The sequence below is a fragment of the Lytechinus pictus genome, chromosome 16 (assembly GCF_037042905.1).
Source record: "Lytechinus pictus isolate F3 Inbred chromosome 16, Lp3.0, whole genome shotgun sequence".
NCBI lineage: Eukaryota > Metazoa > Echinodermata > Echinoidea > Temnopleuroida > Toxopneustidae > Lytechinus > Lytechinus pictus.
Genome location: NC_087260.1, coordinates 26,949,825 through 26,976,765, shown reverse-complemented (window position 1 = coordinate 26,976,765; position 26,941 = coordinate 26,949,825). Strand labels below are relative to the sequence as shown.

The window sequence follows — 26,941 nt, the reverse complement described above, 5'->3', positions numbered from 1 at the left end:
AACACACTGTGTCACTGGGTGTGAGGGCTAAATATACCACTGTGAAGCTCACTTTCACAGAGTCCACCATGGCATGAAGACACTGTGAATGCTCACACTGTATAGGTGTCCACAGTGTCAAACTATATATTTATTTGCACTGTTGAAGACAGGCTAGGGTTTCACATTGTCTCCTACATGTATGTAAACACTGTGAAAACTAATTTACACTGGAAATGTGTCCATGTTGTGATATTATTTAAAAGGTTAACTTTGAGCATTTTACAGCATGAATCTGATATTTACAGAATTCATATGTGAACACACTTTTAACATTTACACCGTATAGATTTCAACAGCATGAAATCATCTTAACTTTGTTTTTTAATAGTGTGTCGCACATCTTCACATAGCTTAGTGCATACTGCACTTCACGTCAAAGCAAGGTGTGCACAGTTTGAAACCATCTTTATGTTGTTGAATTTGAGTTTATAACAGTGTGAGTTATGCGGGGAATTATGTTTTCACAGAGTCCACTATATGTGAACACACACTGGATATCACGCTGAAGAGGTGTCCACAGTGTATAGAAATTTATCTCAACATTGTTAAATGTGAGCGTTTGAGTAAACGGTGTGTATCACATCATCACAATGGGTCGGATGCATAAAAAGTAGCAATTGCTTTGGCTAGGCTTTTGTTTGGCATTTGCTTGATTCCGTTATATGTATATAAGTGAGCAAAGCTCTTGCTAGTAAGCTCACTGGCTCAAGCAATCGCTAACTGCCTGCTAGCATTTTGTATCACGAGTAAGCTATTTAATTGCTAAAAAGCGTATACATAAAGCGTACATTTTGCATGTGCGTTTAAGTATTTGCTAGAGTTTTTTTTTTGGAGCTCCGTCAGAGCAGCTTGAGCGTTTGCTTGATCAGGGCGTTCGCGTTTTATAATCATGTTTATGTATCTAAGAGAGAAGTGCAGTAGCCTACATGTACATGCTTTCTTCCTAGTTAGTGCAAACTGGAAGAGAACTATATGAATTTATTAACTAGTAACAAGTTAAAGGAATAGTTTGACGCCACGTCTACGGAAAAAATGTTACAGGGATCGAAGAAGCGGTATTTGCACTTATAAAGAGAGAGAGAGAGAGAGAAAGGGGGGGGGGGGCAGATAATCTAACGAAGAAATTTTTTTTTCATTCCTGGCACAAGACTTGACATATTTGACTTTTGAAAACTAAAGGCACGTGGACTGGCGGCGGCAGGATATTTTAATGAGGGAGGGGCAAGATAACAGGTGACCTTCGTTGTTTAAGGATATTGTTATTATTTTATAATTCATAACCCCCCACTTATTTACGATACTTTTTTTGGTTCTTTATTTTTTTCCTTCATTTTTTTAATTCTTCCTTAGGGGGTATCGCCCCCTTGCCCTCCCCGATCACCGTGGCGGCGCCTCTGGGTCCGGCTCTGGATATGTGGTGCGATCCCCAAAGTGTGTCTTTCATCGTCATTTTCTAGCGCGATTAATAAACTTATCATGCCATGAAAATGATATTATTAAAATACGGCACAGTAGATGAGCATAATCTATGGTGACACTAAAATGTAAGCCATTTGATCGTCGTCAAAAAGATTCATTTAGTTTTGAGAGTGGACAAAATGTAAAAGAATATTAAATCACGTCACTATGTCTATTTAGGTTTGCGGATGTGTCTTTTATCACACAATGATGAAATAAGCTGGTAGTCTGTTTGTCGGCCGGGTTGCGTGTTTTCATGGTCATGGAGCAGTGCTTGAGTTTACCTTTAAAATGAAACATCACTAATGTTAAATAAAAATCCACTTCCTTGTGTTGTCCAGTAATTTTGCATGTAAAGACAACAATATTGTGATTTTCCATAGTCAACCTCAGCCCCCAATTGCAGCTTTTGGCTCAGAACAGAGCAGTTCCCTAGGTCAATAAATTCCAATGACTGCCATTTTTGTGTAAGAAAACGAAATCATTTTACATAGAAATGTTTGAAATCGGGCATATTTTTTTAAACACAACTATATGAAAACTCAAATGATGATAGGAAGAATGAATCAAGAAACATGATTCATCTGCTCGATTACTGTAAATCTAAGTGAACACCATTCCACTAAGACTTGTTATAATAACAAATATACAATATCTATAGCAAATTTACAATCGACCAATCAGATTGAAGGATTTCAGTAGCTTTAAACTGATAATGTAAATGTGGTATTGTAACATTAATAATGTTCAAGTCTTTTTGAAACGGGGACCCTGGGGCCCGGCCGTAACACAAAGCTTAGCAATGATCGTATAGAACAATTTTTCTATGATTGATTGCATTGACTACAATGTACAATTAAACGTGAATGACAAGCGTACGATTAATCGCTAACCTTTGTGTTACGGGACCCAGGTTGGCTTCCCCTTTAAGGGTACGGCCACACCGAGGAAACCAACTCAAGGGTCCCGTAACACAAAGCTTAGCGATGAATAGCAAATATGAAAGAACACTTCTGATTTGTTCCTAGTCAGTATTTTGAGCCAAATGCGCGTGTAAAATTGATCTTGATTGGTCAGTTCATTTAGCGATTGATCGCTAATATTTGCGTTACGTAGCCCAGGGTCCCGTAACACAAAGGTTAGCGACTGATCGCGCGCTCGATTTTCACGATTGATTGTACATTGTAGTCGATGGAATCATTCGTAAAAAAATGTTTTACGATCACTGCTAAGCTTTGTGTTACGGGCCCCAGATCGACAAAAAATATCGTTATTCCAATGACAGATCATTGTTGGTATGGAGTCGTGAGTCGTTGGTGCGACTGAGTTTCAGTTTATAGTACACGAGTTTACCAATGAGTTGATGAAAGGTTAGTCAAGTTGGGTCAAAAGCATTTCCTGATATTGTAACCACCCGGAAATACAATTTTCATTTGATTTTTATTAAAAAACAGATGATAATTGTAATCCACATCTGAGAAATTACTAGAACCAATCTGTTAAGTCCATTGTATCATTGTGTAAGTCATATTTAATGTTGTAAATGCCACCCTGTAAGGCATGTTTCTTATTTGCACAATGAGATTTCTGCTCAAAATGGACTAAGTGCATTTATGATGATGATAATGGTAAAGGTGTTAATTATAATGAAAAAGGAAGATGATATTGGTAATGTTTATGATATTGATATACTTAGCTAAAAAATGATTCCCGGATAATTTATATTTTATATTTTGGTAGCGGTGTTGTGGCTCAGTGGAGAAGTCTCCGGACTTTGAACCCCAAGGTCCGGGGTTCAAACCCCACCGCAGCACTCGCGTCCTTTGGCAAGGCGTTTGTCTGCATTTGCCACTCTCCACCCAGGTGTAGTAAATGGATGCCTAGTAGGAAGGAATTCTTTGATTGCTTGAGCGTCTGGTCCGGAAAGCCGTGCTAAAGCCGGGGTAATAGTATGCAGCGCTTATAAACATTTGTATTGAGCGCTATATTAATGTTGCAGATTATTATTATATTTATAGTGGTATAATATTACTTCAGTTTACTTGTTGTTTTCTGTAAAGCATATTATTTTTTTCGAGGAAAAACTACTGCCTACTACTGCTGCTACTACTACCACTATTTCTACTACTACTACTACTACTACTACTACTACTACTACTACTACTACTGCTACTACTACTACTACTACTACGACTACTACTATTGTCTACTACTGCTGCTACTACTACTTCTGCTACTTCTACTACTACTACTACTACTACTACTACTACTACTACTACTTCTACTACTACTACTACTACTACTACTACTACTACTACTCCTACTACTACTCCTACTACTACTACTCCTACTACTACTACTACTACTACTACTACTCCTACTACTACTACTACTACTACTACGACTACTACTTCTACTACTACTACGACTACTACTACTACTACTACTACTACTACTACTACTACTACTACCACCACTTCTACTGTCTAATGCAGCTGCTGCTACTATGCTACTACTACTACTACTTCTACTACTACGACTACTTCTACTACTACTTCTCCCACTACCAATATTATTGTCTACTACTGCTGCTGCTACTACTACTACTACTACTACTACTACTACTACTTCTACTACCACTATTACTGTGTACTACTGCTGCTATACTTCTGCTACTACTACTACTACTACTACTACAACTACAACCTTTTCTACTACTAATACTACAAGGCCACATTTTTTTTTCGAAAGCCACCACCTTGACCCACCACCGTCATAATGAAATAGCACATGAATAAATATTTTATGGCTTGCCCAGATCCTTTGTACTAACTTTCCTTGCCATCTGCACTTTCCATTATAAAATCGGTAATTTTTTTACCTTATGCATTAACAGTTATTTCGTCCTTTGATGGTAATAACCATGGTAACAATGCTCATCAGCCAATCAGAATCGAGAATTTCATGGAATTTGCTACACTGTTAGAAAATTTATCCTTAAAATAAAAGAAGTTCCTGCAGCAGAGTCTCGAGAACACCTGTAATCTTACCAGATTGCGCAATCTTACAGGAAATTGGTATTTGGTGTATGGAATCTTACAAATTTCCTTAAATAAAACACCCTTTCCCCTTTTTAAACAGACCTGTTCTGTTAATTTGCAGAAAAATTCCTGTTTTATGAATTTACAGAATGATTCTGTTATTGCTTTCTGCAAAATCTTCTTTTCCCCCCTGTAAAATCACGGGTTTCTTAACAGTGTATTGGATGTCGAATATAGACCTACTCTTAAAAGATCCCTGGTCAGAATGACTCAGAAACGGGTCTTTCGAGGTACGGCCCATTAGCGTCATTGGCCAACGTTTTTGAGGGGCCAGAAATTGTGTATGGAGCCACATTTCTAAAAACATATTCTGAAAACTTTTTGATCTTTTTAATACAAAAATTTGATTTTGTGATAGATTTTGAGATCCAGAATATCGCATTTCGCTCCCTTCTCTCCTTTTTTTTTCTTGGTCGTGACACTTATTTTTTTGGAGTAGGGGGGGGGGGCGCATGTTCAAAAGTCCTTCATCTATACGCCAGTATGTGGTGCACTCCGTTCTAGGTAAAATGACCCGGAACGAGGGGTGGCATGCACCAATTAGTCTGCAGGCACAGACCCTGATTGAAACTTTGATCAACAAGTGTGTCTCCACGCAAAGACTAGCAGATACAAAACTTGCTGAGCGAGGGGCCTTCAGTACACAAGGCATGAGTAGGCGGCAATTCAGACCCTTTACTCGAGTGAAGGGTTTGCACAGCAGACTATGCACCAACATACCCGCGGAGCATTTCATGAAGGACCTGTCGGATGTTTTATCATAGTTTCCCTTCTAAAAGTGCTTGTCAACCAATCAATACCAATGAATTTTGTCAGATCTGACAACTTATATACGACAAACGTTGAAGAAACGCTCCCAAGTTTTACTGGTCAATCTGACTCGACTAAAACATATTGTGTAGGCCTATAGTACTCTTATGCGACGGGGTTCTGGGTGGGTTTAGATTTCAGATGCAAATCAACATGAATATTACAGAGGTGTTTCCCAGCATTTAGTCAAATTGAGACTAAACATCATAACATAAGAGGAAATTGTATTTTCTGGTATATGAACGTTACCAAGGCAATAGTAATCATATACGGATGTCATGAGCCATCGAGATCCTTCCTTTCCTTGGAAATGAAGTCGAATTGGTCGATTGAACGAGAGAATAACAGATCACTTCCTCTGTTTGATCTTATTGGAAAAAGAAAGGCCTACCCGTTACCCATTTGAAGAACATGATATAGGCCTAAGCTATAGGCCGATTATACCCAATATTTGGCCTAACCAACTTTTCTCTTAGAAAAGAAAGGGCTTCGGTACAGAAGGCGGCGCCAAGATATACCTTGAGCGGAGGGGGGGGGGGGGGGGGCGGGGGTGAGGGTAAGACGATTCTAAATTTGACGTATTTTTTTCAGTAGTGCATGTATAACATACATGAGTAACATAATGTTACCCGATCTATACCTCTTCTTTAGATGATCTTCTGTCTTCCAGTGTATATTTCACCGTTTCTCTATAGACCAGTTCGTAGTTAATCATGGGCAATTTTGATCAAATGACCCTTCATTTCTTTCATTGTGATAGGCAGATTTCAAAGAAAGATATTAGGTAAGCTTGCCTTACATAGCAGGATGAAGAAATTGAATAGACCAGGTGACTAGAATAGCACACCATTCAACACCCTATGAAGGTATTTGTTGCATTTCTAATTTGAATGCATATCATAGCATGTTATACAATGTACTTTTCAAACTGTGAGATACCAGTCGTCCGTGGACGCATTGTTGTTCTTTGTGGATGTAAATGAAAAACACAATTCAAAAGAATACATGAATAATCAAAAATCAAAGTTGGTGCTTATCATTAAATTTTAAACTACCATGTCACTTTTGTACAAATGACCTTCGTCTGATCATGCGTAGAATCTTCCGATCATGCGCAGAGTGGAACTACGAACTGGCTTATTCTGTCCCTTCCTTCCCCATATTTTGCACTTTTTGAAACCTCATTAGGGATGGCCCCTATGTAGCGCCGCCCTTGGTCCTACCCCACTTTCCCATGAGAAAGGAAGAAAACCGATACAGGCCTATCCCATATCCTATATCGGCACGTGGAAGGCATCGGTAGGTTTTATTCTCATGGAATTTCTATTGGTACTTATTTTTGATGACGTATCGAGGAGGTTGCACTTTCTGAAATTTTTCTTCTAGATTAATAAAACGTCATCACTTCTTTCCTCCACCCCCACACATCATTTTTATTTTCGATTTGATGAAAAAATAAAGATTGGATACAATTATATTTCGTGAAAACGGTGGAATTTTTATATAAACTGTAAACATGTTTAATGCAAAGACTGGTAGCTTGTATCATCACATTTGATTTGAAGAAGAAGGGGAAAATAAAGAAATGTTAGATCTGAAAAAAGACTGAAAATTCTTTAAAGATTAACTGAACTTCCATAGGAGGCCTTTAACACTTTTCTGAGATTTTGTTCTATAATTTTCGCATGATTTGTTGGGTAAACAGTTTGATCCATTGTATAAGCCCCTCGTTTATCTCATTACACATACCTGTTGAGGTATAGTATATTAAATTAGTACATTTGCAGTATATTACATTACTTCTTAAAATTATTAGCATGCCACACAATCAAGGCCGTAACTGGAAGATTATGTCAAAGTACGTACAAGAACATAATTTTTTTCTTATAAATCTCGTATGTCATTACTACAAATCCCGGCCCTTTGAAAATAAGAATTCTAAATATTTACATGTACATTTGAATGTATTTTTTACAAACATTTTTTTTCTTACATAGATTATAATTATGCTCAATCATATTTATTGTATCTGATATGTGACAGGGCACAATAGTGATAAATAATAGAATAAAAACATAACTGATTCTAGTTGGTATTCGTGAGAACACAAATTATTGATGAAAAACTTCTCACGCTGCAAAACCTCTCCCGTAGTAGACCTTCAGAAATAGGTCATACATATCTTGATCTTAATATCCGTTTCGATATAGCATGTACTCTGATAAGCATGTTACTTACCTTAAAGGGATAAAATAGACATGCTTTTAAGATGTATTTGGATTAATTTTACTTATTTCCATTAGGAGTGTACATATGATTTTGAAGAGGGAGTTTCGCTGTCAGTTTTTTTAAAGGAAAATAATGATCGATTTTGTAATACGATTTTTTGATAGTCAGATTTTCTGTTAGAAAATCCATGGCCATTTCGTGGCAGCGAGATCTAATTTCTACAAAGTGGATATTCTCTATTGAAAAAACAACAACTGAAAACTAAGCTAAACAAATTAAATGAAAATAGATGGATTTTATTTTCGAATTTCTTTGCCTCATTATTAGGCTCATTCATGAATATTGACTCACATTATGAGAAAGAAAATAGAAATGAAGGGAAAAAAATTAGTGGAAAAAAAAATGTTTCGCGGCCGATGGAAGGCAAATTCGACAGTATCGAATTATTCATTGCTTTAATTCCTGAATATGAGGGTAGGACGTATAAGTTTCTTTAGTTTAAAGTAACATTTGAAACAGTTATTGAATGGTAAACTCATGTAACACGAGCCCTTTGTAAATTAAGTGTGAGTTTCGATTGATTTTCTTTTATACCAGACTGCTAGAGAGATTCCTTCTTTGTCGGTATGTTCATCTGTTCTTGTTTCATTTTCTTTATTGTTTCCACGATTGTGTGCGTTTCTTTTTGTGCGTGTTTGTTTCTGTATTCATAGAGAGAAAGAGAAAAAGATATATGCGGGGGGGGGGGGGCTGCTATGGTAGGGCAAATTTAGAATTGGATCACATTCAACCTGCAGCAGTTGCTATGGGAACGACTCTTTCATGGTAATTTTATTGGACTGAAGTTTACTGTGCACTTGACTCTTGATTTTATTCTGAGAAGATGAATAGAACCGACAAAGCAATGTTGCAAAACTATCCGCCCTTTCACACGGTTAAAAAAATTAAGTAATTTGAATGATGATTCCTGTGAAAATTAAGGATAATGACGAATTTTTAGCACGTGTAAAACCAAACTAGATTCACGAACGCTAATCACAATTACGAATTCAAATTGTACTCCGGAGGTGAATTCCAGTTAAGTTTAATTTGTACTCAAATTTCGGTACAAATTTTCCGTGTGAAAGGTCCGATGATTCTAAAGACGAATTGCAACCATCATTACAATGAGGATTCAAGATTCACGTGTGGAAAGACCCTATGATAACAAGGAGTGACAAATGGTCAGGAGAGATGATAGAGCTATAAGAGAGGAATGATGAATGATGATTAAGTGAAAAAAAGCATTCGGGGAAAATATGAATTATTCACAATTTATAACGTGGCAGTCGGTTTATCTTTTTTTTTTTCGAGAGGTCAAAGTGACCAAAAGAAAAATCAAGTTCAGTACTTTTTTAAAATAATTTCTACCACAAAGGAAGTTTCAAGTCCATTTCCTTCCATCTGTTGAAGGTCGAGTTTATGAAGTTCAATTTGATAGAGACCCATCCCTTGCAAAACGATTGCACTCTTTGGATTGCGCCCCGATCAGGTTTTTGAACGTCATTTTGATTCAAGACATAACAAGACCAGCAGCCAAAGCAAGAAGTCTTTGTCGAAAATCGGTGAATCAAAGCAGCAGTGTCATACTGGATTCTGGACAAACGACAAATTGGCAATTTTTCGTCAGCTCCTAAACTTATGCGACGAAACTGCCGTTCCGGTTCACTAATTTTCGACAAAGACCTCCCAGCTGTTCATTGTCATTTGTTCATGCATTTTCAATACATCTACTGTGTGTTCTTGAATCCGTCGTGCGGCTCGGAGCGTAAACTCCAGTGTCGCTCAAAGTGGACGACAATCTCTCCCGAAATTTCCAATCATTAAGATTTCAATTCCTTCAAATTTCGTATCCTCTAAAAGTTTATGTTTAAACGTTAACGCTTTTATTTTATTTTTAGCTATTCAAATAAACCTGATATGAGGTAAGACCTTAATGAGGCGGTAATAGTCAAATATGACTGGTCGCCATTAATTTCCAACAAACGACACCAACAACAGAAAGAGAAGGAAATTAACACGTACGCAGTAGATCAAGCTTTATAACAGATCATTAACGTCCATGTAATGAGGTTGTCACATTTTGCCTATACGGCGGACGTATAATAGTAAGTATACGCGAGTCGGAAACAGCCGTTTTAACATTTTTGTATACGCCTGTTTTTGACTCGCCGTACGACCGCAAGGCCGCAGGGGAAATGTGAATGCGTCATTAATTAAGGCCCTTACAAAACACATTCAATATGGACGGAATCACAATTTCTTATTCAAGCACCTATCGTTTTCCACTTTGCTTTATATTTCATTTTTCAGTCAAGTTAATGAAATGATAATAAACATCATAAATGTCAATATATGTCATTCAATTAATACCATAACAGTTATATTTTTGGCATTTTTTGCATTCCTTAGTAATGCTCGTATCATAGAAAGAAAGTTAACTGTTAACAACTGTTTTGCATGAGTAAATGACTTTGCACTTCGACGAATAGCGATGCACTCTTATAACGGTTTAATTGAAATTAGTCAGTTGGATAAAAATTCTAAGAATAAGTGAGCGTCACAAAGCCGTGTAATAATCCTTAAAACACGATCTGGATTTATTTTATTAATCAATTTTTACCCCTCCCCTCATGGACTTTATGCATTAATCAAAAATAATATGGAGGACATAATCAAGCCAATTATAAGAAATTGTAGTTTCTTTCATTATAGAAAATTCGAATTCGATTTTATAGTTATTCTGTTTTCCTCATGAATTAAAATCGTAATTACCAGCTACTTTTCTTAATACAACTTTAAAGAAAACATGGTATGAATATTTGAAATCTTAATCTATTAAGGCCACCACACACCTTACCAGGGGCCGCGGAAGCGGGGGGGGGGGGGGCTTTTTTTTCCAAAACCGTGTACAAAAACGTAAAAATGACAATTTGATTGTGATTTTTTGCATGGTCAACCCCCCACTTTTGGCTCAGCCCCCCCCCCCCACTTTGAAAACCGTTTCGCGGCCCCTGCTTACGACTGTTCGCGATCTGATTTTGGAACAAATCGAATTTTGCTCATTTTCTGAAAATGTGAATGGAACATATCATTTTATTTGAGGTTAAAATTAATTGCAAAAATACATAACCATTTTGAAAGATTGCAAGCCTTTATTTTGGAGTAAAGGCCAAATTAGTTTCAAATCGCAGCCAATCGTACGACTACTATGACGTCATTACGACTAGATATTAAATTCGCTTTTATTCTAAGAAGGATGGTAGCATAGTCACAGGTGTGATCAGGTATTCCTACGATGATTTAGACCATTACACAGTAAGATATTCCAAGTCTCATATTAGCATCAAATTCTACATTTTATTCTGAAATCGGGTCGCAGACCAATCGTAAGGTGTGTGGTCGCCTTTAAGCATAGTTGAATTGAACTATCCTTTGGTCCATAAAAATGGGCAATATTCTTTTTTTGCAAAGAGCATCATTCTAGAAGGTCAAATATTATATCAAGCATTATAAGCATATGATACAATATTATCAATTTATTACATTGTTATGGCTGTGGGTAAGGATTCGGGACCTGAACTGATGATATTCCCTCTATCTTTTTTCCAGGTCGAAGTGAGCCGAGAACAAGAAACGAGTTTTCATCTGAAGACAGAATAGTGTGGGCAGAGCTCCTCACCTCCCCGACTCAGCGAGCTCGAATCAGCAGTATTTCAGCAAGCAACACCCCAGGCAGCAATGCAGCCGTTTCGATGAGGTACTACTACGAAGAAAACGAGGCGCAGTTCGTTGGCCTTGCTGGTGACTACGCCAACAGAACCCTCTTCTGGTCATCGACACTCAATAGAACAATATACAAAGGTGGTCTGGATGACGACTCGGAGGCATCCGCTCTGTTCGTAGGAACATCGACATCGGTCGAAGGACTTGCCGTTGATTGGATGGCCAAGAATCTGTACTGGGCGGACAGTGCTTACGATTGGATCATGGTTTCGGACTACAATGCAACCTATTTTACCATCCTAATTGATACTGGGTTAGAAAAACCACGAGGAATTGCGACTTTCCCCCAAAGAGGGTAAGATATATTTCTTCTTTACCGACACCTTTTTCTTTCCTTTTTTATTATGGATATAAGAAGAATCCTTGAGGGACACCATTCTGCTGATTTAGTTGAACGATAAATGTGTAGCCTATAAATAAAAAAAAATGTTTTGCATGTAGCCCTTATTCAAGACCCTCAGAGACACGAGTAGGGCTATACGTACGCGCGTTTATGTGACTTTTAGATGTGTATTAGTCGTTGAAATAGTAGTAGTAATGATGATGATAGTAATAATGATACAGGTAATAATGTTAAAAATAATCACAATGAAAATAACATTGATGATACATAAAATGGCATTTACATTGCGTCATCTATCTACAAATATTATATTCAGAGACGCACTATTAGTATATAACCTCGATAGCTCGAGCTGCCGTTTTAGCTCCCAATGCAGTGTACTATTAATTAATCCTGCCGGTATCCATTCACCTCACCTGGGTTGAGTGCAGCACAATGTGGATCAATTTATTGGTGGAGGTAATTACGTCATGGCTGAGATTCGAACACACGAACATCTGTCGGGACGTTGACAGATGGCGGTATAGTTGGTATTTAACTTTTCATTTGATTCATGAAACGGTATGAAGGTCTAGAAAAGTGAAATAATTATCAAATAAACCTAAAATTGTTATCTTAACAGTGAAAAAATTTAAATCCCTATGAATGTTATTTGTTTTTAGATATCTATTTTGGTCAGATTGGGGAGAGGAAAAGCGAATTGAGAGGTCAACACTTGCAGGAGAAGGAAGAATTACTCTTGTTAACAGCAGTATTCACTATCCAAATGGGATTACCATTGACACCGAATCAGAAAGGTAGGTACACTCTATTGTATTGACTGGTGTACAAACATCAGTCAATTTACTCCGATGTTAAATTCTGGTGTTATTTCAACACCTATGGGTTTTAATTAAACACTTGGTTGTTATTTTTAAACACTTTGGTGTTATGTTTAGTATCTATATAGAGTGCTGTTGTGACACCTCTCAGGATGTTGTCTTCGAGGGATACCACGGGGCCGTGGGGGGGGGGGGGGGCAAAGTTTTAAAGTAATAAAAATGATTATGAAAAAAGAGAAAGAAGGTTCTAAACTGAATTTAAAATGAGGAGGAATGTGAAACTTTATAAACCCTTATTTCGTTGAGGATTAAAAAATGACGTCATATTTTTTGTTTGTCTTGTCCTTCTATTATTACTATACTCCCCACGCGCCGATCTGTATTATGTCATGGTCTATTCTGTCAGAAAAAAAGTACTCAATATACAAGACCAGTAGACCACCTAATCAAATTACCCTTTCCCCTTTCTCCATTTCACTCTTTACCCTTCCATCTCCTTTTTCGACTGGAAAGGGGGTGGAGGCGTCACTCCTGGATCCCCCACTGACTTCCAAACTCGAATACTGTCTTTTTGGCGCTATAACTAGCCAACGAAAATGTTTAACAGAAATTCCTGTCCCTTATAATCAACCAATCTTTCGTGATTATGATACTGACTTTGGAAATTTCCGTCCACATTTTGCAGAGTTTTCTGGGTAGATGCCATGCCTGAAGGGAGTCGGATAGAGTGGTGCAATATTGACGGGTCAAACCGAACTCTTCTGGTTCAAATGCAGCGGCAGGTGACGCATCTTTTCGATCTTGTCATCAACGGGGTAAGACAATATACTGGCTATATTTCATTAGACTGAAAGAGTAAGACTTGTTGATGGTGATGATTATTTATTTATCTATTATTTTATTATTTATTCGGCACTTCAAACATATTCAAAATTACAAAGCAATATCAATCATTACATAAAATTACATAGAAAATTATACAGGTACGTGCAATATTTTGATAGCAGTTTGCCCAGTGCAGGGGCCGCGGAAGCGGGGGGCTGGGAGGGGGGGCTTCAGCCCCCCCCCCCCCCACTTTTTTCCAAAACCATGTACAAAAACGCAAAAATGACCATACGATTGTGATTTTTTGCATGGTCAGCCCCCCCCCCCACTTTTGGCTCAGCCCCCCACTTTGAAAACCGTTCCGCGGCCCCTGCAGTGCATCGGTTGGTGGCCAGGGAAGAGGAGAGCAAACTTTATCACTGTGACCTGATGGTCCCTCCTACCAACCAACCGATGCACTGGGAATAGGCCTACTGGTAAAATATATAGCATGAAGAAAAATACAATGACAATTGCGGGATTATGATACATAATAAAGGCAAAAAATATATATATATTACGCCTTTATAAAAAAGAAGAAAAGAGATATATTCAAGATAGAAAATCATAAATCATGAATTAGAAATATAAAACAAAATGATGATAACGAACTAAATGAAGGAATGTTACGCTGACTATGGCATACGATGAAAATGGTGCCCGATAATGATGGTGTTATTAGAGATAATGATGGCGTTATGAGAGATAATGATGGTGCATGGTGGTAGTGATGATGCTGTGGTGGTATAGATGGTGGTGGTGGTGGCAAAGATGCTGGTAATGATGGCGGTAGTGATGATGATTGTGGTCATGGTGGTGCTATAGTGATGGTCGTGGTGGTAGTGATGATGTTAGTGGTATAGTGGTGGTGGTGATATCGATCACGATGATGATGGTGGTGGGGATGATGTTGTTGATATGGTGATGGTGCTGGTGGTGAGGTTGTTGATATGGTGATGGTGCTGGTGGTGAGGTTGATGATGATTTTCCCCTATGATGTACTTTATGATAGGGACGATGGTAACGGTGCTGTTGCTGCTGCCGGTGGTGCTGGTGGTGGTGATGATGATGATGATGATGATGATAATGGTAGCTATAGCGGTGGTGGTGATGATGATGATGATAATGGTAGCTATAGCGGTGGTGGTGATGATGATGATAATGGTAGCTATAGCGGTGGTGGTGATGATGATGATGATGATGATAATGGTAGCTATAGCGGTGGTGGTGATGATGATGATGATGATGATAATGGTAGCTATAGCGGTGGTGGTGATGATGATGATGATAATGGTAGCTATAGCGGTGGTGGTGATGATGATTATGAGTTTCATATCTGCTCTATTGGATGCCTCACTCAAAGAAATTATCAAAGAATAGATGAGCTATGGAAAAAAAATGCTTTCAAGAGAACGTCATTAAATGAAGACGTTTTATATTCTTATAGCTTGATCTGCTCCGTTGTGGTGACGATCAGCCATAAAAACTGACAAAACTTTTGTGAACTTTGCCGGCTACTGTAGGCAATTCTTAAAAAGCGCATTTGAAAAATAATGAAATTATGGAAATGCAAGTTTTATTTCGACGAAACAGAACCTCGATTTACTGTCTTGTACCAGACACAGGCGATCGATCATACCAAAGATACTACCCCTTGTAAAGTTGTAGTATCTTTGACCATACGCATTCGGGAGCGATGTTAGTGGTATCAGGGCCTGAGATTAAGGTAGGGGAAGGCGGGGTAGGTTGAGCATAGATGGTGGCACAACTTACCCCACAGATGGGGCAAGTTGAGCCATTTGACATCGCTTTTTTCAAAGATCACAATTAATTTCAGTGTGGGGGTAGAAAGTTATATAAAGGTGAAAAATGTTTCCCAAGAATCAAATTTAAAGGCAAGGTACTTATTTCTACAATATTATTAGTCATATCAATTCTAACATGCAAAATGCAAAAAGTGTCACAACTTACCCCGCCTTCCCCTACCGTACGCCATCCACCATCCAGCGCCAGCATAGCGAGCGAGCGCGAGATGAGGCTATGGAACTCGACCCCCCCCCCCCCCCCCTAGGCTTACTCGAGATGGACGTTTTTACAAGTGGTGACCCCGGTGATGACAGCTTTGATGGGACTAAATTGTCTGATCTGGTATATTTATTCATCTTTTTCTGACGAAAGTGGAACTATATAGACAAGTAAAACAAGCCCAGGAATGAGAAATAACTAACTTTAGGTTTAGTGGATCGCATCTAAATAAAGAGATTGGTGGAATAACTATGCCTGGACGGGTGGACGTGTCGCTCGAACTCCCCGGCTCCGGCACTCGAGAACCGCTCCGCACACGAACAACTTCTTCGCAGCGGAGCTTTTTCCCTTCGGAAGGTTAATGCCGCGGGGCTTCCCTGGATGGCCATTTTAATGAAGGCGAGAAGTGGCGTAATGAGCCAAAACTTTTTGAGGGGGCTCAATAATGACTTATCGTGTAAAAGCTGCAAGTGAGCGAAGTGAGCAAGCAAAATTTTTGACAATTCTATTATAAAAATCAAAGTTTGTGATAGATTTTGACATAATTTCAGAAAAAAATATTACTTTACCATATCTTTTTCTTTCATTTTCTCTTTTTTTCTTGGTCATGATTTTTTTTTTTTTTTTTTTTTTTTTTTTTTTTTTTTGGGGGGGGGGGGGCACTAAGGCTCTATGAATTGCTGTTTTTTAGGACTAATAGTTAGATCTATTGGCCTATCTGTATCAAGGGTTGGAAATGATAATTATCTTAAGCACAATGTATTTAATTTTTTGGCTCCAATTTTTTTTTTGAATAATCCAAACACAAAAGGGAGTTTTAAAAAACTTTCTATTTGTCCCCCTTGCATTAAAATAGTCACATTTGACAGCTCAAACTTACCATTGTTTTCTTTCTTTCAGAATGATATCTTTATGACTTCTCTTACGAGGCATATGTTGCGTGTGAATAAGAATACTGGTGGTGTTTCTGAAACCCTTTCATTGGGTGCAAGGCCGTTTGGAATTACGCTTTATGGTCCTCTATATCAACCTGATGTCATTTGTGAGTATAGATCTACTTGTAAGCTTTCCTTTATTTCTCCTAAAGTTCACTCTTTCATTTATGTTCATTTTTTATTGATGATTGATTGATTAATTCATTCATCTATTTGATTGTGTTTAAATTAACTAATAAATAAATAAATTTATTGATATATATACAGTTATTTATATATATATCTTTATATATTTATTTATCCATTCATTCATTATTTTCATTTAAGCTTTCAAATTTTTACTTGAATAATTTTATCTAAATTCTAAACCTTTCATTCATTTATTTATATTAAATTGATCTATTGATTAATTATTTTTCGATTTTTTCGTTTATATATTTCTTTACATATTTTTATATATTTATTTGTTTATTTATTTATCTATGTATTCATTCATTCATTCATTTATGCATTATTAATTAATTAATTAATTTATTTATTTATTTGTTTATTTATTTTATTAGTCTTGTTTCAGTAATTTGGCTCCAACAGTATACTAGTAGGCCTATACTGTCCTTGGGGGACCTACATGTAGCTTTAACATAAAGAGGCCTACAATAGGACATAAAAATAATGCCTCTGGTATTGTATTTTCATATTTCTATTTATGTTGTAGCTAGGTTTTTCAAGGACAGCATACAAGTTACTGGTGGACCCACCATACTGAAATAATACATAAAATCAATCAATAATTGAAATGAATGAGTGAATGAATGAAATGAAATAAATGAATAGATTTATAAATAATTGAATAAGTGTAATAATGAAATTACTGAATGAATGAATGAATGAATGGATCAATGAATCAATCAATTTAGAAATTAGTCAATAAGTAATTGAATAAATGAATGAATACAAATAAATGAATGAAGAAATAATTAAGTAAATACATAAATAAATATTAACAAAAAATAAATAAACAGGTGGTGCATTTGTAAAGAGTGTTAATTCGTTAAAGTATCTTGAATGGTCAAATAATGTCATCCCTATTTTATTTTTGTCACATATTTTTTCCAAATTCCAGTTTAATATAGGATCTAACCAATCTCCTAAATTGTCAAAACCATAAAAAGTCAAGACCAGACCCAAGACTTGCCTTAGGCAGAGTCATGTGTACAAAATTGAAGATTTTTTTTATCCTGTGGTCTCAAAACTCTTGACCCTAACCCTGATAGATATTGGCTTCTATCAGTGCTATTGTTCATATAGATCAGTTTAGATTAACACAGTGCTTAATTCTTAGCTTTTTCAAACTTGATGCCCTCTGGTCTCTTTCATAAACAGTTCTTTGAAGCCCTGAATATTATTCATGAATTTCATAGCAATCATACAATCTCTTGTTTCCTTTTCCTATACAGCACCTTGTGCAAGCAATCCATGTCAGCATCTTTGTACAAGCTCACCAGACTCCTCCTTCACATGTGTCTGTAGCCATGGTTACGAGCTGACGAAGAATGGAACATCTTGTGTCAGAGGTAAATAGAATTGAAGACAGCTCCCTTAAAGTCAAAGGGCCATTTAACAGGTGCCAAATAGTTGATACCAAAATTAGTTGAAACAACAGTTGAGTTCCCAATGTAGAACTAAAACAAGGTGTCACTGTTTTTACTAATAAAGTTTGACCCATTTATCTTTGATCTGTATGTAAAAATCTACAAAACGACATACTTCGTCCTTTTGATATCAAGAAAGTTACAGCTAAAATAAAATAATGCCTTGCTTTCTTATGGATGCATGAATTCCATGGTTTCTGTGTGAATTGTTAAGATCAGGTCAAGTGAATGTATTGGTATTTTCTTGAATCTGATTAGCCTATAGGTGAATAAGTCATTTGTAGTGACCAGGCTTACGATCTTTAAGGTTTATCAGGTCAGTTTGATAGAAATAATATTTGAATCAGGGCCTAAATCATCGTGCTCTTGGACGCATCGAGCCTCATTGCTCTTCGCCTGGGCCTTTGACATTTTTTACCATTTTTGATGAAATACAGAAATGTTGACCTCAAAGAAGAGTTACCTTGCCCTAAAAATATTGAAATCTGATGCTTGTGATTTTGTCAGTTTAAAAGGTCATTAATGTAGATTTAAAAGGTTTGAGTTCTGTAAGCTACATGTAAGATATGCTGTAACTGATGACTTTTCAAGTCTATTGGGTCATTCGCTCAAAACATCAACTGATATGTGTAAATTATTTGATTTAATTGTTTCATGCATCTTACAACCTTCACATCCTTTCAAAAACACACGAGCCATAGTAAGGTGCGCCTGTGCAAATCTATCTTTTACATGAAATCTTTTTCACTTTCTAGATGGTGAAAAAATAGGCAAACCCCAGCTCCTGTTTGTAACCCGCAATGAAATCACCCGCTTCCCGTCAAACTTTGCCGACATCTCGGAATCCCAGACCGTGAAGAACAAGTATCTCGTCGCGAATCGCACCCTCCTGGTAGCCATTGAGATGGACGCCAGGGCGGAAATGATGTTCTATTCCGACTATGGAAAGCGGGAGATTTATCGGGTCCGCCTTTACAGCGGTCGTTCCATCAAGACCATCGTTGGCGGAGTAGGAAGTGCAGAAGGTAATTACTTTTCATAATTTAAGTTTTTCGGTGTGACTTGGACAAATGCCATTATATAAAGTTGTTATTATGATGTTAAGATTTGATTTGCATTATTACAGTTAAATGCTTATATCCCTTAATACTTTGCAATTTATAATGTGACCAGTCTCCCCAAACCAACAGTAAGTCACTAAAGGGAAGGTTCCCATGTAAAAAGCCTAAAATAGTTATTTGGTCTTCCAAAAGTAAAATTTAGAAAATTGGATCTGAAAGAAAAATTCGTCTTCATATTGTCAAAATTTGAAGTTGTGAAGTTAAATAAAACGGTGACCCGACAATTGCTCCGCCGACATCTGCTCCGCCGACAATTATTACGCAAAATACGACAACTGCTCCGCCGACAATTGCTCCGGACAGTTGCTCCGTCGACACTTGCTCCGCCGATATGTGCTCCGTCGACACTTGCTCCGCCGATATTTGCTCCGCCGATATTTGCTCCGCCGACATGTGCTCCGCCGACATCTGCTCCGCCGAAAATTGCTCCGCCGACAATTGCTCCGCCGATAATTGCTCCGCCGACATCTGCTCCGATTATACGACAATTGCTCCGCGACAATTGCTCCGCCGATATTTGCTCCGCCGAAAATTGCTCAGATTATACGACAATTGCTCCGCGACAATTGCTCCGCCGATATTTTCTCCGCCGACATCTGCTCCGATTATACGACAATTGCATGAACATCTTATTTCTCCAAGTTGGTCTATGTTAAATGATAAGAAATTCATCCTGATACAAATTGTTTTGTTCTTGTTATTCGTTAATGTTTTATTTATTTTATTCTCCCCCTATCATCACAGCTTTCTGCTTAAAAAACAAAACAAATTGTTCTCCCTGCCGCTGCCACTTGACAAATTGTAACGGAGAAGGGGAATGACAAATTGTGAATCTGGATTTTTGTTCATATATTATTATCATTGGTTTCACTCCGGTCTTGAGCGGGGAGAGAATTTGGGGGGGGGGGTGCTGGACACAATATCTCTTCTGCTTTCCAGCAACTTATACACCATACATTCGCGCGGGCTCTCTCTCTCTCTCTTTCTCGTTTTGTTCTTTCACGTTGTTTATTTTTATTGGTGACCGCTTGATTTATTGTATATTTATCAGTATTATAATTATTAATATTTGTATCAATAATTTTTATTTACGTCTTCGGCCTTATCTACCCTTGCACTTTTTTTCCTTCAATTTGTTTCAAACGAAAGTATGATCATCACTGGCGTACAGATGGGGGAGGGGCGTGCTAGGGGTCACGGATCCCCCCATTCTCCCTACCAATGAAAAAAAAAGAATAAAGGAAAGGAAAATAAATGTCATCCTTGTCTCGCCCCCTCCATTTTTTGTTGTTGGCTCATTACGCTACTGGTGAGTTACTATAAAACTAGACTTCGGTTGTATTTTTGTTCTATTCTGTGCAAAGCGACAATATAAATATATTATAATAAATGAATATATGTATGTATCTCTCTCATTACGTCTAAACAAAAAAATTTTTTTTAAAAGACAATAATATATATACCAGCAATAATATAGTTACAAATTCATGAAACCCAATACGCATCTCACTGAATTAATAATGCGAGCACAAAGCACGAGCTGTTATTGACATGGAAAGGGGACATTTATACGCCTTTTTTAAATTGTAAACCCCGGGGGGGCACTTACATTGACGAGTGGATACCATGCGCGACCAAAAAAACACGTAAAAAGGATGTCTTTTTCAAGATAGGGCACGTTACGTACGTAACGTGATAAGGGTATCAAAAACACAAAAATATTGAAAAAAGGGTATCTATTTCGCTCGGAAAAATATACGCGTTTAGGGTCAAATATGCGGGGATGATAAAACAAAATCAAAATGTTTTATAAAGGATGTCCTTTTTGCCCCAACACTACGTGTTTAGAGTCCGATTTGCGCGAGGTGTGGAAGGTGGGACCGTACTAAACCAAAATAATGGTGTCTAAAGGTAAAACCGACGACCGACGGACGCGTGACATAACAATAAAATATCTCTGTACTTGTTTAGGGGTTCATTTAAGGGAATACTTGCTCAGAGTATCGTTTTGTTTCCAATACTTGTTAAGGGGTGCATTTTCAGAATATGGAAAATACATCGCTGTACTTGTTTAGGGGCTCAGTTCTGGGAATACTTGCCAATAGTATTTGTTTCCAATACTTGTTAAGGGTAAGGTTTCACACGCCAATACTTGTTAAGGGGTGCATTTTCAGAATATGGAAAATACGTGTTTAGGGTGCTTTTCAAGACCCCGTGGTCGCGCATGGTATCCACTCGTCAATGGGAGTGGCCCCCCCGAGTTGTAAACATGAAGCATATCTCGGGGGGGGGGGGGGATATCTCGTAAAAGAAATGAGAGCACGATGCGTTAATTTAATATTTTGGATATATTTACCAGAGTTACAATTCTATATATTTATTTTTCTTTGTGTTATTTCTTTCGACAAACTGTAATTGAAGTATTGAAGAGTATATAGGCTGTTATGCCTGCTGATCATGATAGAATGTGGATTATTTTGCTGATTCATTAGATCTTAACATGTGTTCTTTAAATTGGGTAATTTGGGTACATGTTAGAAACACAGGCATTGTGCATTCAGATGCACATTGTGGAAATGAGATTCAGTATTCCTTGCAGCTAAGAAAGGTTTTGAAAATGACACTACTCTCAATTACATGTATACTGTGTCCATAGTTGCGAGTGTGTGCAAATGAAGGTGTTTGCAGTCATTAAAGTGTAGTTTTGGTTGGAAAACGTTAATAAAACTGTCGAGAACGTACAGTCTTCATGATTTCATTTATCTCATGTTCTGATCAGTAAATCAAATAAAAAATTATAATGACAAGAACTTGTTAAGTTTATCCTTCTATTTCAATCCCATGAATAAACAGAAATCGCGATATTCAGAAATAATAAGTCATACACCTCCTTTTTTCCTCAAGCTCACACTCACTCCCCCTCTTTCTCTTTCTCTGTCTCTCTCTCTCTCTCTTTCCCTCCATAACCCTTTTCACAATCATTTTTGTTTGATTTCCGCATAAGCAAAACGACGACGACAATGATAATGATGGTGATGATGAAGATGCTGATAATGATGCTGATGATGATAATGGTGGTACAATGATAATGATAATAAGTACATGAACACACGTTTTCTTCTCATGTAGTTCATTCTTGGAAAATACATAGGCGGCCATATACACATTAAGGTACAGTATATCATTTATAGAAGAAAATCTTGTTTGATTGATTTTGTTTATTTTTTGAAACTACGTGTAAAATTATATCCCCCATCAACAACAAATTGTTACTTACATTATAACATCATAATGAATATAATTCGACTATTGGCGGACCATATTTAGATTTAGATTAAGATTTATTCATTTTCCGTTCACAAAGCACAACTGAATCAAAGTAACAATACATAGTCAAATTTAAAGTACAATATCAATCGGTATAATGCATAAGAATTAGAACGTATAAACAATGAGAACTAATGCGAACTAAAGTAACCTTGACTAATAACTATATAAAACAGAACATATGGATTTTATTTTTGGATTATTAAAAAAAAATTAATTATCCTTTTTCTATCAGTGAAGAAAACAATCATGATCAACATAAAACAAAAGAGCAACTCACTATTATATACAGTATTATCATAATCTAAAAACCTACGATGTGTATGACATGATGTGGATGTGGAGACCAGACTGAGAGCACTGTGTGTACGAGAGGATATGGAAACCAGAGTGGAGGGGTGTGCCGAGAAGGTGACACGACATGTAGCCTTTCACAAGTTGGTATTTTCTTGAATATTAATTTTTACTTACTGAATGTCTTGGTCATGTTTGTATGGCACAAAATTTGCCGACAGTAAACATTTTGCGTGACTACAGTACAGGTTTTCGACAAAATAAGGTGGGGTATACCGTTCAATTTCACCTGGAGCAAATGTCTCCACTTCGGAGCATATTTTGCCAGTCTGAGCGATTTTGACGCTAAGAATGGGGTATGTCTAATTTGTTTCTACTGTTATAACATGGAGCTATATGGTTATAATGATTACATGAAAACGCGTTTTTTTTTCATTTTAATCGCCAGGCACGTAATAAAACTTACACAAATGCTCCCCCCCCCCACCATGAATAAGCATTAAGAATATATATCCCTCCTTTGTGCTTACCCCTTTTTTTCTATTTCTTTCTATATGCATGTATCAGGGGCCGCGGAGCCGGGGGCTTTAGCCCCCCAATTTTCCAAAGCCGTGTACAAAAAACGTAAGAATGACCATATGATTGTGATTTTTAGCATGGACAGCCCCCACTTTTGACTCAGCCCTCACTTTGAAAACCGTTCCGCGGCCCCTGTGTATGACATTTAATATATCGTGCAAGCATAGTTTAAGTTTACTTTGTAAATTCATGGAGCTATGCTCCATGGTAAATTGACACCTTCAGCCTGTGCTAAAATTGTTATGCGTATGAAAGTACGAATAAAAAAATAAATAAATAATTGTCGCATTAACGGAGCAATTTACGGCGGAGCAGATGTCGGCGGAGCAATTATCGGCGGAGCAATTGTCGTATAATCGGAGCAGATGTCGGCGGAGCAAATATCGGCGGAGCAATTGTCGTATAATCGGAGCAATTTTCGGCGGAGCAAATATCGGCGGAGCAATTGTCGTATAATCGGAGCAGATGTCGGCGGAGCAATTATCGGCGGAGCAATTGTCGGCGGAGCAATTTTCGGCGGAGCAGATGTCGGCGGAGCAGATGTCGGCGGAGCAAATATCGGCGGAGCAAATATCGGCGGAGCAAGTGTCGACGGAGCACATATCGGCGGAGCAAGTGTCGACGGAGCAACTGTCGGCGGAGCAACTGTCCGGAGCAATTGTCGGCGGAGCAGTTGTCGTATTTTGCGTAGCAATTGTCGGCGGAGCAAATGTCGGCGGAGCAATTGTCATGGAACCAAATAAAACACCAGATACAAGAGTTTTCTTTCCCCCAGACTGCAGTTTGTAAATGGCCTTTAATAGTAAATAGTAAAATATTGTGTTGGTTGTTGTCGATTGAAATTGTTAGTACAACTGGCATTTATCTATAAAAAATGCTTATAATAAACAGGGCTAGCTGTAGATTGGTTGAACCAGAATCTATATTGGACAGATGCGGTCAGGCGTCACATAGCGGTGTCACGATACGATGGTAGCAGAAGGAAATATCTCATAGTAGATGATGTCATACGTCCAAGAAGTATTGTTATCCACGCAAATTTGAAGTAAGTATATGGTCGACCTGAGGACTTGTCGGATGTTTTGTCTTAAGTATGCATTATCCGACAGTTAACATTGTAACAGTCAGATGCATGTGCCACTCGGCCAATCAATATCAAGGAATGATGTCAGACCTGACAGCTTGTCTATCAACAAGTGCAGATGAAATGATCTTCTGAAGTTCTAGAGAGGTCATGTTTGCTATATAGAAAAATTTTGCAGTTTCCTTATTCATTTGTAATGTTTGAACAAAGTTTTTTTGACATTTCATATGATTTCCTTTTAGTTAAAGGACAAGTCCACCCCAACAAAAAGTTAATTTGAATAAAAAGAAAAAAAATCCAACAAGCATAACACTGAAAATTTCATCAAAATCGGATGTAAAATTAGAAAGTTATGACATTTTAAAGTTTTGATTAATTTCACAAAACAGTTATATGCACATCCTGGTGGGTATGCAAATGAGGAGACTGATGGCGTCATCCACTCACTATTTCTTTTGTATTTTATTATATGAAATACGGAATATTCTATTTTTCTCCTCATTGTCAAGTGAAACAATGATTAATTCCTCCCTGAACATGTGGAATGAGCATTGTTTAATACTATATGATTCAGTCAGGTTGGTCCTCATTGTCAAATCTATAAAAAACAAAATATTGTATAATTCAAACAATAAAAAACAAAAGAAATAGTGAGTGAGGGACATCATTGACTGTCTCGTTTGCATGTCACTGAGTTGTGCATATCACTGTTTTGTGAAAAATAAGCGAAACTTTAAAATGTCATAACTTTCTTATTTTACATCCGATTTTGATGAAATTTTCAGCGTTATGCTAGTTTGATTTTTCTCTATTTATTCAAATCAACATTTTTCTGGGGTGGACTTGACCTTTAATAGGTTATTTTACTTTCACTTCATTTTGTGACTTTATCTACTTAAAAATGAAATCAAGAGTGAGTTTTCACCAAGACATACGTGTAATATGGAGTTAACTGAAAAATCTTCATTTCCTTGGACCATTGAATAACAGATTGATGTTTTGGACAGAGTTTGGACCTCCATCACAACTTGAGAGAGCTAATCTCGATGGAACAGGACATATGCTGATCAAGACCGGTCTCAACTCACCCAACGGACTTGCTATAGATTTCATCAATGACAGGTTAAAAACTCTAGTCCATCATGTCTAAGTTCCCATTTACAGTGTTTAACACTCAATGTGATAATTTCATATGTACATGTACAGTTACATTGTTTAGATCCTTTAGGCTAAACTCTTTGAAGAATTTGCTCTAGACTTCATTATTGATAAGTTAAAAGCTGAAGTTTCATATATTTTTAATGTCCTTTATCACCCTAAAAAACTCATCAATTACAAGCCTGTTGGTACCTTGTTGATTTTATGAATTGCTTGTACCATTACCTTCATTGATAGCATGTACTGTATTATGAATTCCTGTTTCGGTATATCCATGCATGTCTCCTACCCCCTACCCCCTCAATTTTCAAATTTTATATAGCAGCCTATGGGAGAGGGTCATCTCATTCTCCCTAGATGGACAAAAATGTCATGAAATTGCCGCCTATGCTTTTAATTCAGGTTATTTTACGCCACGAGGGGTGATGGCGTCATCAATTCTGTCGATTTTGATGGCTTGGAATCTCAGAGAATATACCAGAAGTCTGGGGCAAAGTACTTCGACATTGAGTTGTTCCGTGTAAGTATAACCTGGGAATTGATAAAGACTCTTGATGACTTTCACTGAGAGATTTTCATTCATCCATTCAGATACGGTACAATGATTTCAGTAGCTTACAACGGCTCCTAACAAAATTGGGTCAATTGCCTTATTGTAACTTTGCACGTGGTAGGGGGGATGTTGAAAATATATGAGACTTCAACATTCGGGCAAAAGAGTTTTAAAAAATGATGGAAGTATGAAAATTTTGAATGGAAGAATATATTTCTTAATCAATTATGTATTGCAATACATGAATTGGTGGAAGTATTTGTCTTTGTAGTGGCAGTTTAAATACACTGCAGGTTTAAACAACCTTTAAATGACATGGATGGACATGGATTTCATGCCTGGACATGCTGATTTCATTACGTTCATGTGAGCCAAACAATCAAAGTGATGAGGTAATTAGGCATTCTGGTATGAGGTAAAAAAAAAAAAAAAAAAGCCATTTACCACAGGAAAAGGAAATTGACCCTTGATATCACGGTGTTTATATATCTGCTTGAGAGTATGGTAGAATATAAACAATTAACCACCGATATATTGTGCATGTGTTTGTATGTAAAGAGGTTAAAGGGAGGCATATGGTTGAAAATATTGAATGCAGGATTAATTCCTGGAATGCACTGAACACTTGAAGCATTTTTTTTCTAAGCTAAAGCTGGGGTATTGATAATGATATTGCTTCTTGAAAAGGTTTCTAGATAGATGGCGCTACTTCACTTCCTA

General features: G+C 37.3%; 1 protein-coding gene across 1 annotated transcript in view; it reads left to right on the top strand.

Annotated features, from left to right (window-relative positions):
• Positions 1-11,291: 11,291 nt before the first annotated feature.
• LOC129279442 (sushi, von Willebrand factor type A, EGF and pentraxin domain-containing protein 1-like) overlaps positions 11,292-26,941 on the top strand; it is a 78,853-nt gene continuing 63,203 nt past the window's right edge. The window contains exons 1-9 of the mRNA XM_064111244.1: positions 11,292-11,760; positions 12,471-12,605; positions 13,315-13,444; positions 16,419-16,560; positions 17,911-18,027; positions 18,861-19,130; positions 24,318-24,471; positions 25,501-25,632; positions 26,071-26,188. Of these exons, the coding sequence (XP_063967314.1) occupies positions 11,435-11,760; positions 12,471-12,605; positions 13,315-13,444; positions 16,419-16,560; positions 17,911-18,027; positions 18,861-19,130; positions 24,318-24,471; positions 25,501-25,632; positions 26,071-26,188 (1,524 nt within the window). The 5' untranslated portion in view covers positions 11,292-11,434. The remainder of the gene's footprint in view (positions 11,761-12,470; positions 12,606-13,314; positions 13,445-16,418; positions 16,561-17,910; positions 18,028-18,860; positions 19,131-24,317; positions 24,472-25,500; positions 25,633-26,070; positions 26,189-26,941) is intronic.